General features: G+C 33.0%; 1 protein-coding gene across 5 annotated transcripts in view; it reads left to right on the top strand.

Moving 5' to 3' along the window:
* The window catches only part of TFEC (transcription factor EC), a 136,843-nt gene that overhangs the window by 108,059 nt on the left and 14,989 nt on the right, over positions 1 to 13,795 (top strand). For 4 of the 5 annotated variants that reach the window (XM_019825733.2, XM_019825731.2, XM_019825735.2 and 1 more), the window contains 2 exons: positions 9,512 to 9,626; positions 11,794 to 11,850. In XM_019825733.2, the coding sequence (XP_019681292.1) occupies positions 9,512 to 9,626; positions 11,794 to 11,850 (172 nt within the window). The remainder of the gene's footprint in view (positions 1 to 9,511; positions 9,627 to 11,793; positions 11,851 to 13,795) is intronic. The other variant, XM_045052636.1, reaches the window with a different exon arrangement.

The following is a 13,795-nucleotide window of genomic DNA, read 5'->3' as shown; positions in this document are numbered from 1 at the left end:
GAAGGTTTGGCCTGTTGGCTGCCCCTAGAGCGTAGGTTGGATTTTGATACTTGAATAAAACTGAGAAAAAAATAGTTCAATGGCTTCCAACTTTTTACATATTCAATTCACTTCTTACTATTAAAAGTGTTAAGGCAAGGACCTACCCAGAATGGGGTAGGTACGAATCCAGCCTTTGTTTCAGATAGAACAAGGATTAAAACCCAAGCCCTCTATTTATACAACTGCATGATCTTGAGGTAGTGATTTAATTTTTCAGTTTTAATTATTTTATATTTAAAATGGGAAGCATCAAGCTCATAGAGTTGTTATAAAGATTACTTGAGATAATGTTATTTGTTATTGTTATGAAACATACTAGCTTAATATCTGGCACATAATATATACTCAATTATCTATGACGTAGTATATGTTAGGATAATGCTTGTATTTTACAATCTTTTTTTTTTTTAATTACCAATATATAGATTCATATGGTCCTTGTGGCAACACTCTTTCCCTCCACCCCCTCTCTCCCACTGGAGTCTGAAATCTATTTTTGGAAAGCATGCCATATATATACATGGTATATAGGGGCAAATAATGTTGACTAGATAATGTGGGGCCACTTAATTAGATTTTCAAAAGCTAGACACAAGAGTTTGACCTTAATGTGGAAGATAGAAGGGAGAGAGATTTTTGATTTTTGATTTTTGAGCTGGGAGAGATCAGAAGGAAGTTGTATTTTTAAAACATAAGTTGGTCTGAGAGGGGAAGTTGGGAATTAATTGAGAGGGATGAAGGGATACTAGATGGTAGGACATAATTTATGTTTAGGATCCTGAAGAATTTATACATGAGAACAGAGAAGAAAATATAAACGATAAATGATTTAAAGAAAAAAATCATACTGGTTGGTAAATCGGACATGGTATATGAAGAAGGAAGAAGCCAAAACAGTCAGAAAAACATATATGGAATTTAGGTCAGATTATTTATGTTGTCCTTTATTATATGTAGCCTAATAAGAATAAATAGATATATGAATATTTTCATAGCTTATTTAGATTTTCTACAATATGCTTGGATCCAGATTTTATTTCCTTAAAGGGCAGCATGATTTTAAACATAGGCAAATCTATATTTTTCTAGGGTTATGGAAATTCATGATGTTTTCAAACACTTAGAATTTTATCATAAGTAGGATTGAATTTTATCAGATATTTTTTCTGAACCTATTGATATGATCATAGATGTCTTTTTTCCTTTTTGACATCATAAAATATATTTATGAGAAGCCCAACTTTATTATGACAAAATATCTTATTTATATTGTCTGGGATTCCTATTGCTATTGTACGTTTTTATTTAGGTACAGTTGACACACAGTGTTACATTAGTTTTAGGTGTACAACATAGTGATTGGACAACTCTATATGTTAGGCTATGCTCACCATAAGTGTAGCTACCATCTGTCACCATACAACACCATTATAATACCATTGACTGTATCCCCTATGCTATGCCTTTCATCCCCATGACTTATTCATTGCATCACTGGAAGCCTGTACCTCCCTTCATTTAGCTAGTAATATTTTGCCTCAGGATTTATAGTCATGAGTGAAATTTTCCTTTCTCATAATGTCTTTGTATGGTTTCAGACTGAATGATTTAGTGCATATTCCCTCTTGTCTCTATTTTCTGGAAATGTGTGTTCAAAATTAGGATGATATGTTTCTTGAAAATGTAACACTTTTGCCCATAAAACCATCTAGTCCAGATATTTTCTTGTGCAAGATGTTCAAAGTCTGTTTTGATTTCTTCAGTAATTATGAGACTGTTCAAGCTATTGATTACTTTTTCAGTCAGTTCTACTAAACAATATTTTTCTAGAAATTGATGCATTTTGCCTAAGTATTCAAAATCATTGGCAAATTATTATAGGTAATATAATTTGTTATCTTCTTATTGTGAAATGTACATAAAAAAATTTGCCACAGTAACCACTTTAAGTGTGCAATTCAGTGGCATTAAGCAGATTCATAATGTTGTGCAACCAGCACAATATCCATTTCCAGAGCTTTTCCATCATCTCAAACAGAAATTCTGCACCCATTAAGCAATACATATTCCTTTCCTTCTGTCCCAAGTCCCTAGTAAACTTCTATTCTACTTTTTGTCTGCATGAATTTGACTATTAAAAGGTAACTTTCATAAATGGAATTATACAATATTTGCCCATTTTTAAATGTTTATTTTAATTTTGAGAGAGAGAGAGAGAGAGAACGAGCAAGGGAGGGTTAGAGAGAGAGGGGTACAGAGGATCCAAAGCAGGCTCTGTGCTGATAGCAGTGATCCTGATCCAGGGCTCCAACTCATAAACCACAGGAACATGACCTGAGCCGAAGTCTCAATGCTCAACTGACTGAGCCACCAAGGCACCCCCCATATTTGCCCTTTTCTGTCTGGCCTATTTCACTTAGCATGATATTTTCAAGATTCATCCATGCTGTAGCATATATCCGAATTTTATTCTTTTTAAAGCTTTATGGTATTCCATTATATGTATATACCACATTTTATTTATTCCTTCATCTGTTGACAGTCATTAGCTTGTTTCCACCTTTTGGCTTCCTTGAATAATGCTTCTATGAACATGAGTGTCAAACAGACACAACAGCTGCATCATTCCTAGAAGCAATACACAAAGGTTCTAATTTTCACATCCTTACCAACCCTTGTTATTTTCCTTTCTCTTGATAACAGTCGTCTTAATGAATGTGAAGTGGTATTGCATTGTGGTTTTGATTTATATTTCCCTGATGTCTAGTGATGTTGAGCATCTTTTCATGTGCTTATCAGACTTTTGTAGATCTTCTTTGGAGAAATGTCTATTCAAATCCTTTGTCCATTTTTTTTTAATTGGGTGGTTTGTTGTTGCTGCCATAGTTGTTGAGTTGTTGGAATTTTTAACAATCTAATCTGGCTATTAATCTCTTAGTTATATGATTTGTAAATAGCTTCTCCCATTCTATGGATTATCTTTCACTATTTTGATAGTGTGCTTTGATGTACAAAATTTTAAATTTTGGTGAACTCTAAATTCTGGTTTTTTTGGTTGCCTGTGATTTTGGTATCATATTCAAAAATATCATCACCAAACTCATTATCGTGAAGATTTTTCCTTTATCTTTTTTCTAGAACTTTCACAGTTTTAGTTCTTATGTTTGGGTCTTTGATCCATTTTGAGTTAAATTTTGTATGTCATGTAAGATAAAGGCCAACTTTGTTCTTTGCATGTGGGTATTCACTTTCCCCGATACCATTTGTTAAAAGACTGTCCTTTCCCTATTGAATGATCTTGACACCTTTGTCAAAATCATTGACCGTATATTTGAGGGTTTATTTCTGCACTCTATTTCACTCCATTGGTCTCTGCCTGTCTTTATGCCAGTACCACACTGCTTTGATTATTGTCATTTTGTTTAACACTTTAAAATCTGGAAGTATGAGTCTTCCAACTTTGCTCTTTTTCAAGATTGTTTTTGCTATTTGGGGACCCTCGAGATTGTATATGAATTTTAGAATGGGTTTTTCTTTTTCTGCAAAAAATGCTTTAGTATTTCACTTGAATCTGTAGATCACTTTGGGTACTGTTGTCATGTTAACAATATTACATCTTCTGATCACTGAATATAGGATGTCTTTCCATTTATTCATGTCTTCTTTAATTTCATTTAGCAATATTCTTTAGTTTTCAGTGTACAAGTCTTTTGGCTCCTTGGGTAAATGTTATTACTAAATATGTTATTCTTTTTGATGTTATTGTAAATAGGATTGGTTTCTTAATTTTCTTTTCAGATTGTTCATTGTTAGTGTATAAAGATACAACTGAATTTTGTATGTTGATTTTGTATCAGTCAACTTTGCTGAATTCCTTGTTTAGCTCTAAGAGCTGTGTGTGTGTGTGTGCACGTGTGTGTTTAATCTCAGGTTTTTCTAAATATAAATTCATGTCACCCATGAGCAAAGATCATTTTACTCATAACTTTTCCATTTTGGATGACTTTTAATTCTATTTCTTGCCTAATTTCTCTGGCTAGAATTTCCAATATTATGTTGAATACAAGTGGTGAAAGCAGACATTCTTGTCTTGCCTGTTCCTTATCTCAGGGAGAAAATCTTATTTTTATTTTATTTATTTATTTAATTAAAAAAATTTTTAAACATTTATTTATTATTGAGAGACAGAGACAGACAGAGCGTGAGCATGGTAGGGGCAGAGAGAGGGGAGACACAGAATCTGAAGCAGGCTCCAAGCTCTGAGCTGTCAGCACAGAGCCCGATGTGGGGCTTGAACTCACAAACCAGGAGATCATGGCCTGAGTGGAAGTTGGACCCTTTACCGACTGAGCCACCCAGGCGCCCCCAAAATCTTATTTTTAAATACAACTTGTACTCTTAGTTATATCCTCCTTTTTGAAATATTATTTACTTATTCTCCATTCTTTTTAATAAATCTTGCAGGAAACATGTCATTCTTGTTAATTCAATAACTTATGTTTTTATTTTATTATCTATCCTACTTTATTTGGGCTTATTTGGTTATTTTTCTAGCTTCTTGAAGATGTTATTTAATTTATCAAATTTCAAAATTGTATCTTTTTTTCTCATATTACTTTTTAAAGGCATAACTTTCCTTGAAAGCATTGTTTTGTTATATCCCAGAAGTTTCTTTATGTGTATTTATATTATCTTTTATTTATTTCTAAATTCCAGCATGATTTTGTCTTTACCCTTGAGTTATTTCAAAATTTCCAAGCATTTTAGAAATCCAGGTCTCCATGAAATACATTGAAAGTTTTTTCTTAACTGAGTTCATAATCTATATTTTTATATGTTCCATATGTACTCAAGAAAATTGTGTATTCTCTACTTTTTGGATATAGAAGTGTACATATGTCTATTAGGCCAAGATTTTAGTTTTATCATTCAATAATTCCATAACATGACTATCGTTATCTGTTTGACTTTTCAAAAATGAGGAGAAATGTCAAAATTTCCGAATGCATTAGTGGATTCATTAATTTTGCCTTGTAGTTCAAAACATTCTGTTTCACATATTTTGAGGTTATTTTACTACATGCATGAATACTTATAATTACAATGCCTTTTTGGGGAACTGAACTCACTATTATATATAGAATCTCTCAATCCCTCATAATTTTTCTAATTTTAAAACCTATTTTCTCTAATATTAATATAACTACATAAGCTTTCTATGGTTATCATTTGCTGGCTGTATCGTCTTCCATCCTTTAATTTTAAATCCTTTGTGTGTCCTTTTACTATGTAGGTGTGTCTCTTGTACTGTATTACCCAAACTGTCAGCCTTTTTGCTTTGACCTATTTATGTTGATATATTTCCACCTGTTTCTCTCAAATTATTATTTAAGTGTGCCCATATTTCTCCTCAGTACTTTTTAATTACATTTACACCCTTTGGTTTCTTTTACTCCACCTCAATCATACAGATATTATTTAAATTTTAATACTGAGTTACATGGTTATATATTTCACTTTATTTTTGACCTGGTTCTCTTCATCATTTTTGGCCTACAACCACTTACTAAGGTATTTGATAATTTTTATTTCATATTCTTAAAGCATATATTTTAAATTTATTTTATTTAGGTACTTCATCCAAAATTGTTTTCAATGTTAGTCTTTCTGGGAAAACATTCTTAAGTATTTTATGCCTCTAGGAATATTTTTATCATGGCCTCATTTGTGAATGACACTTGGGCTGGATATAAAAACTCATGTTTTAAGTTCTTTTCTTTCAACATTTAAAAAATACTGATTCGGGGCGCCTGGGTGGCGCAGTCGGTTAAGCGTCCGACTTCAGCCAGGTCACGATCTCGCGGTCCCTGAGTTCGAGCCCCGCGTCGGGCTCTGGGCCGATGGCTCAGAGCCTGGAGCCTGTTTCCGATTCTGTGTCTCCCTCTCTCTCTGCCCCTCCCCCGTTCATGCTCTGTCTCTCTCTGTCCCCAAAATAAATAAACGTTGAAAAAAAAATTAAAAAAAAATACTGATTCACTTTCCTCTTTCATTCAATTTTGCTATTGAAAAGTCTTATGTTAATCAGATTCTTATTCCTTTGGACATACTCTTCTTTTTTCTTCTTAGGCTTTTAGATTTTACTTTTTATCATTGTATATTCTAAAATTTGACTATAATATGTTCGGGTGTAGGTTTTTTCTATCTGTCTTTGGCATTCTATGGGCCCTTTGAATTTTAAATCAAAATAAAATAATAATAAAATAAGATACAATAAAATAATAGATTTTGTCTATTAGAAATGTATCAGAAATGTTTCTCCATTATTTCTTAATATATTTTCTTTCTTCCAGTTTTATTTCTCTTTCTCTCTGAAACTTCTAATATCTGTATTATATTTCTAATAAATCTATCCTCCAAACTGATTAGGTTTTTTTCTCATATGTTCTATTTCTGGATCCCTTTCCTCATCCTCCTGAAAGATTACTTCAATTTGATTTTGTAGTTTACAAATTCCATTATTCCTTTCTCAGTGTGTTCATTATGCTACTTTTCCATTCCATAATTTTTATAACACTTTTTTCAAATACTATATTTTCAAACCTCCTGTTATTCACTTTGCCCATTTGTACATTTGTTTGTTCTCATATTATAAATTATTATGAACATCTTTTTTTAAGAATGTACATTAGACTAATTTAAGAAACTTGGTTTAATGTGATCTTTTTATTTTTTAATGTTTTCTTCTTATATTATTTCTCACACTGCATGTTGTTTTACTTTTGAAATAGTCATTTTTCTCAAATGTTTTGATATTTTGACTGGTTTGCTTATTTTCTTCAGGGAATATTGGCTACTGTGAAGGGCAGTATATATGAGGGAAGGTCAGAGCACAGTCCACTTCAGTCTCTTTGATCTCAGTAGTGGAGATGTGAGTAAAATCTAGAATGGAGAACCTTAGATAACAGGAACCACTGGCAATTGCTCCTCACCTCAAAGAAACTTCTGAGATCAGGAGTTCATGTTTCTTAACCAGAAATTAAGTATTGTCTGGAGGAATATGTTCTGCCTCATTGAAAAGATTTTATGATAAATTCTTTATTATATGTCTTTCAAATTTGTGATGTTATTAATATAATATGTTTCCCTATTGCCATGTCAAAGGTTTTGCTTTACTGAAAAAGTAATTTTTTAAAAACCAGAATGATAAATATTTCTTCATAAAATATCTATCCAATTTCCTACTAATCTACAAAATACTTAGCACATTAGTTAAGTATCGTATACCTTTGAGAAAAGTACATATAATTTGGCTTTGTAAGCCTTTTCAAATGTGTATGTAATTTTTAAATATTCACTAACATTGTATTCTTATATATTTTAATGGAGAAAAGGCACTATAGGTAACATGAAGTATAGTACATACTTTGAAATTGAACCCAATTGTCTAATGATATTCACAAAGTGATCAGCCATACCTACAGCATAAAATTAAATAGGATATTAATCATTATGCTTTAGGGTATAAATTAGACTATAATCAAGGTCAAGAGTTGATGTAATATACCTATACTTAAGCAGGGTTATATTCATTATCAGATTTGCAGCCCCATTTCTATTTTAGGTATAGTCTGACCAGGTAATATGGACCCAGAGTAATGCTATAGTTAGGAACCTATCACTTTATTGTTGCAGTGTATATGTAATATGGCTCCTTTTCTTCTTAAACATTTTTGCAATTTGCCACTGCTGCATTGAAATCCATCTGAATTCAGACTCTTCAGAGAAAAGTGCCCTTTCCCTAGTTCCTTCCCTCTTCCTTCCCCCTTACTCCCTATCTTTTTTGTTCAGCACATCCATTATGCTTCTCAAAGGCACAGCGGAAATGTACAATTCAGGTTGGTGATGGCCTCAGCTTATAACCAAAAGATTTTCAAAATGGTCTTGGAAACTTAACTTTTACAATATGACTAAGTGACTCACATGTTAGGGAAATATATGCTTTTATTATTTCTTCCTAATTGTATTGTTGTGATATAAGCACTCATCATCTATCCAATTTGATGAACTTCATTCCTATTTTTCAGATGAGGCAATGAGAAGGAATAAATACCCAACTTAAGTATTCCCTTCCAATATTTATGAATTAAAAATATATTTTAAAACAATGAGTTTATATAAAATAAAGATGAGTCTTAATAGAGAAAATAATGAAAAGAATCAGTATATAAAAATATATATCAGAATACCACATGCCGTCTATGATGTCCTTATTGAAACACACATTCACTTATATTAGCCTGATTTCCACTGTATTTTCCAACTTCTTTTCCCTCAGAAATACACAACATTTATTACATATAGTTTAACAGGTTGTTATGTCAGAATTAATTTTGGTGTTAAAATGTTCTTTCTTCACATTTATTTTCATCTCATTTTATAAGTATCAAAAAATTTCCCTCCGTTTGAATTGGAGTTTTACAGAAAATAGGAATAAGGAGTTACGGTCTCTGTAATAATCTGGTTATAGCTTTATTTGGTTACTTGTATTGCTTCTAGTCCTTAAGGAAAGGAAAAAGTGACTACTTATTCAGTTCTTAGTTTACTGCCCCGAAATGAAATACTTAGAATGGAAATATTTTAAATATTCAAATCCTACATTTTAAATGTGGCTTGCCCTGGAATAATGAGCATTAACTTGAATTATGAATATTATTTAAATTAAATTTTCTTGGGAAGTCAAATCAATAAGCACATTTTAAATAATAAATTGGTACAATTTTCAATTGTGTTATAAAGCATCTTAGTTTTCTGAAAAATTGTTCTCAAGAAGCACATTAAGAATTGCAGTGTTTCTATAATTAGATGTACCCTATATCCACTAGAGGCAAAAGTAGTTTTAGACTACTTTGGGTTACCAGCTGGGATATTTATAATAATCTAGAACATTAAGTGTGCAATGAGAAAAAGTATGCCTTCCAGGAAGGAAAGAAAGTTTCTCACTTAATTACCAGTGTAAAACACCTCTTGACTGTGAGTTGCTGGTAGCACTGATGGTATTAAGAAGGCTTCCAAAATGTTCAACCATTATACCTAATTTATGGTATGCAACGAACTTTCCAGCTTTGCTAATATGTATATTGATTTTGTCAAAATGATTTTTAAAATCTTATTCACTTATAACAAGGTAATGTGCAGGTCAAACTTCTATAACTTTGTAAATATTAATCAGAATTTCCTTTTGTGAATGAACTAATTTCTCTTTTTGCTTAAATACAGATAGCTTTTTTCAACATATCCATAAGCATCCCATAATGATTTTAAAAAGTCAATGTATACTCACTCTTGTTTAAAATGAAAATGTTATTTACAACAAATTATTATTAATTAAGTGGAAAATTTTAAATATGCACCTAAATATATCAATGTCCACATATGGTTTGATTCATCTTTTCTTTCCTTTCCTCCAAAGTTATCTGGAAGTATTTTGGATGTGTATAGTGGTGATCAGGGAATTTCTCCAGTTAATATGGGCCTTACAAGTGCTTCCTGTCCAAGTAGTCTGCCAATGAAAAGAGAAATTACAGGTAATGTTGCTTTTATAGTTTTATCCCTTTTTAAGTCAACTACTTAAGTTATAAGTGACACATATTACCAAGCTGAATACGATTTTTAAAATATTATCAAAATAGTTAAAATGGGATAGTTAAATGTAGATAGTAAATTCACCTTTTTTTTCCAATGACAACCAAACAGCACGTTAATATAACTTATAATCCAATTGAATTGACTATTTTAGGAATTGGGGAAATATACACATATGCTCTGTGTATATATGTGTATATACCAACTTGACTAAGTTGTTCACTTAAAGTTGGTTCATTTTGATATTGAATACATGCAATTTATTAACATGGTTGCAAAACAATTGATTAGGGGAAAAAGTTTTTTCTGTATGTAGATTTGATATAAAACAATTAGATTGCCCCCTTTTTACCCTGTTTTATGAATTTCATGATAGACTCACATTTAATTTTCTCAAGTAGGTAAAAAAAAAAAACTCTCAGTTTTCAATAGTACATTTCAAATTTGCTACAACTCAAAAGAATTGTAGGGGAACTGTCAAGTTCCTCCAATATATGGATGAAGAAATCAAGGGTCAGAAGAGTTATTTTCACAGTCATACAGCTGATTTGAAGCAGATGTGCATCAAAATAAGAATTTCCTGACTTAACAATGTCCAGTGTTAGTTCCTCCATAAAAATAAAATAAAAAGTAAGTTGAAATTTCTGTAATAAGTTTTTAGTTTGCAGCCCAACCATTGATCTTTAATAAGTTTTTCAGAGTTAATATTAACAAATTTAGTAAGTGTAATATGTCTATTCTTGGGGTCTAGCCAATATCTCAAAAATTTCTATGCATACAAATTATTTAGATTAAAATGAATTAATATAGTTTTAAATAAATTAATTTAAATAATCATATTCTTATGTTACCTGTTTTAAAAACTAGGGTAATGCAAGAAACACTGCATTAATTATTCACGCTATATAACAAATTATCCCAAAATTTAACAGATTGAACTAATAAACATTTATTATTTCGTATAATCTCTATGGGTCAGAAATCCAGAGGTGACTTAGAAGATTGGTTTTCGGAGCACCTTGGTGGCTCAGTCGTTTAAGCACCTGACTTCAGCTCAAGTCATGATCTTGTGGTTTGGGAGTTCCAGCCCTGCATCGGGCTCTGTGCTGACAGCTCAGAGCCTGGAGCGTGCTTTGGATTCTGCGTCTCTGTCTCTCTTTCTGCCCCTTCTCCTGCTTGCACTCTCTCAAAAATAAGCATTAAAACATTAAAAAAGAAAAAAAGAAAATTTGTTCTCCTTCAGTCTTTCATAAGGTTGCAGTCAAGATGTCATCCAGAGGTACAGACATGTGATGCTAGGTGGACTAGAGATTGTGCTCCTAAGACAGTTCACTCATGTGTCTTGCCAGTTAGTCCAACTAGTGATCCACGACACACGAAAGCAGAGGCTGGACATACCTTTTATGACCTAGTCTTGGTCCACACTGGTCTTTTCCACAATATTCTGCTGGTGTCACAGGTCATCCCTGTTCAATGTGCAAAGGAACCACTAAAGGTGTGAATGTCATGATAATCATTGTAGGCCATGTTGGAGACTATCACAAATGCTTAAAACCATGTAGCACATAAAGTATCATTTCTTGGAAGTGTGGAGTTATTTGATAGGAATATCTGAGAAGTATAGCTAGTTCTAGCTCCAGGGATATAGAAATCATAATTATTTATGAAAAATGTAGCTTGTAAAAATTTAGGTTGGAATAATTTTGAATAATCTTAAAATTCTTAAAATAATAATGATTGAGCAGTTTAACATTTGCTATGCACTGTACCTCTTTTCATCACGACAATGATAATCAAATAGGTATTAAATTATACCAATTTTGCAGATGAGGAGTTGAGACACAGAGAATTTAGGTAATAGATTTCATATCTATGAAATGGGAGGCCAGAATATAGATCTAGGTTTTACTACTTAAAGTTTAAAATGCTCACTATTACCTCTTACTTCAAGAGTACTTGCTCCAAATTTCTAAATATTTGCATAAAAATATTATTATGGCACTTGGAGTAGGTAATATAGTATTTTCACCTACTATTTCTGAATTATGTTGACTAGAGAGGTTGTAAAGTATAACTAAGTACTCTCTGAATTATCTTCTTTTTGATCAGAAACAGATACACGAGCTTTGGCAAAAGAGAGACAAAAAAAGGACAACCACAATCTCAGTGAGTATATTTTCCTTTTTTCTAAAATTAATAATAATAATAATAAAGGAGGAAATGCATAGAGATTAAAATATGTGGTCTTTTATTGTCACTCCATAAGTATTTTGAGATCACATAACCAAAATTAATAGTATATTCTCACTGGTTGAGCTATTTTAGGAAATTTAAATGATGTGAACTCTCAGAAAAGCTACATATTTTACGAAGTGAAACATCTCAAATGTCTCCTTGATCACTCTGTCTGTCAAGCAGGCTGGGTGTGACAGAGACTAGTGCATTTAGTTACATTTGAACTCTAGTGTGACTCATTGACTGAAGGAGATTAAAGTGGCTTTAACAAAATGTACATCACTTAAAAATCAAGAAACAACTCCATGTTCTCATCTTTCTGTGTCAATCTGCTCCTCCCTTCCTAATGATAAGTTTTCTGAAAGGTATTGCTTATGTTGTACTGCTGAATTCTACCTCTGCAAAAAATGTCTCTGATGCCTTCCTGGGGGTCAGTTTGACTCTGATAAGGGGTCACTTGAGATGGAGAAATATAAGCAAGGGAAGTAGTTTAGCAGCAATGTTGAGCTTGATAGTGTTTGGTCATGTCTTAAGTACCTAACTGTGTCAAGTGAGCTTGACTAATTGAGTGTGAAGCCTTTCTGTTTTGGAAGCCAAATAAAAAAATGACAAGAGAATAAGAATAAAAATAAATAAACACATTAAAGCTCTAAAACAAACCACGAATGTTCTTACATGTGGTTAGCTGAAATTAATTCTGCATGTACCTGTGAACCCTGCATCATATTGCACTGCCTGCATCACAGAGCGATCAGAGTCTTCTGACTATGAGATTGTGAGGAAAGAGCTGACAAGTGGTTCTAACTGTCCTCAGGGTCGTTGTGGAATGACCTGATTCTGATAGCCCTTAGTGGCAAAGCAGATAAGCTTTGGTCCATATTATGAGACAAGTAGAACATGAGTAGGGGTGGCTAGTTGTTGATAGAAGGGATTCATGCAGCAAGGAACTATGGGCTTCTCTCTCAGTTTTAAACCTGTTAACTCATTATTGCTCTCCTGTTCTTTGCTTCTCTTCTCTACATCTGCAGTTTAAATAACATAAAGTATGATAGGCATGTGGTATGTCCATTGTCAAGTGTTTTCTAATCTGGATTCCCTTACCAGGATATGTTGCTTTTTGGAGATATCAATGCTAAAAAATTGTAATATCATATTTTGAATATGATGAATCTAGAACAATCCCTAAATTTGTGAGGATCATGTCAAGAGGACAAATGAAAACACACTTAGCAGAAATCTAAATTTTAAAAGTTGTAGGTCAAGCTCGATTAAAATATGCTCTGTGCTTTCTAAAGACTGGAAGTCCAGGTGTGAATTCTCAGATCATCAGAACTCTGAGGGAAGATGTCAGGGTGAGGCAAAGCCAGCCTTCAGCCATCAGCCCATCTCACTTCTCTCCCCACTCCTTGTTCCATTCTGTGCCGCCAGTGGCCTCAGACATGAACGTGAACACTCATTTTCTACATTTTAGCTCCACACCCACCTGTTTAAATAACTTCCCCTTGTCCACATCTTGAGCCTAGAGGTGAGCACACTGGTGTCATGGTCCTCACTCAGAAGGGTGGACTAAGAAGTGGCCTGCACAGGCTCTGGAAGTGGGCTCAGGGCATTGGGAGGATATTCCTGGAGCAAGTTACCCAATGTTAGTTTGACTCTGTGGCTGACTTGCTCACTGGGGAAGGATGTGGTGAGTATGGGTCCAGGATAGGGGCCTCTCTCACCCTGACCTAAGGACAGGAATGAATGAATATATCAAAAGTGTGAAGAGTGAAACCACACATGGCATAGAGTAACTTGGTAATTTCCTAAAACTTGACTGCTTTACAAATAACTACTACTGGGTATGAAAACATTGAGGAACCAAAGTTCTCATTAT

Source organism: Felis catus, chromosome A2 (assembly GCF_018350175.1).
Source record: "Felis catus isolate Fca126 chromosome A2, F.catus_Fca126_mat1.0, whole genome shotgun sequence".
Taxonomy (NCBI): Eukaryota; Metazoa; Chordata; class Mammalia; order Carnivora; family Felidae; genus Felis; species Felis catus.
This window is presented reverse-complemented; position numbering and strand designations above follow the sequence as displayed.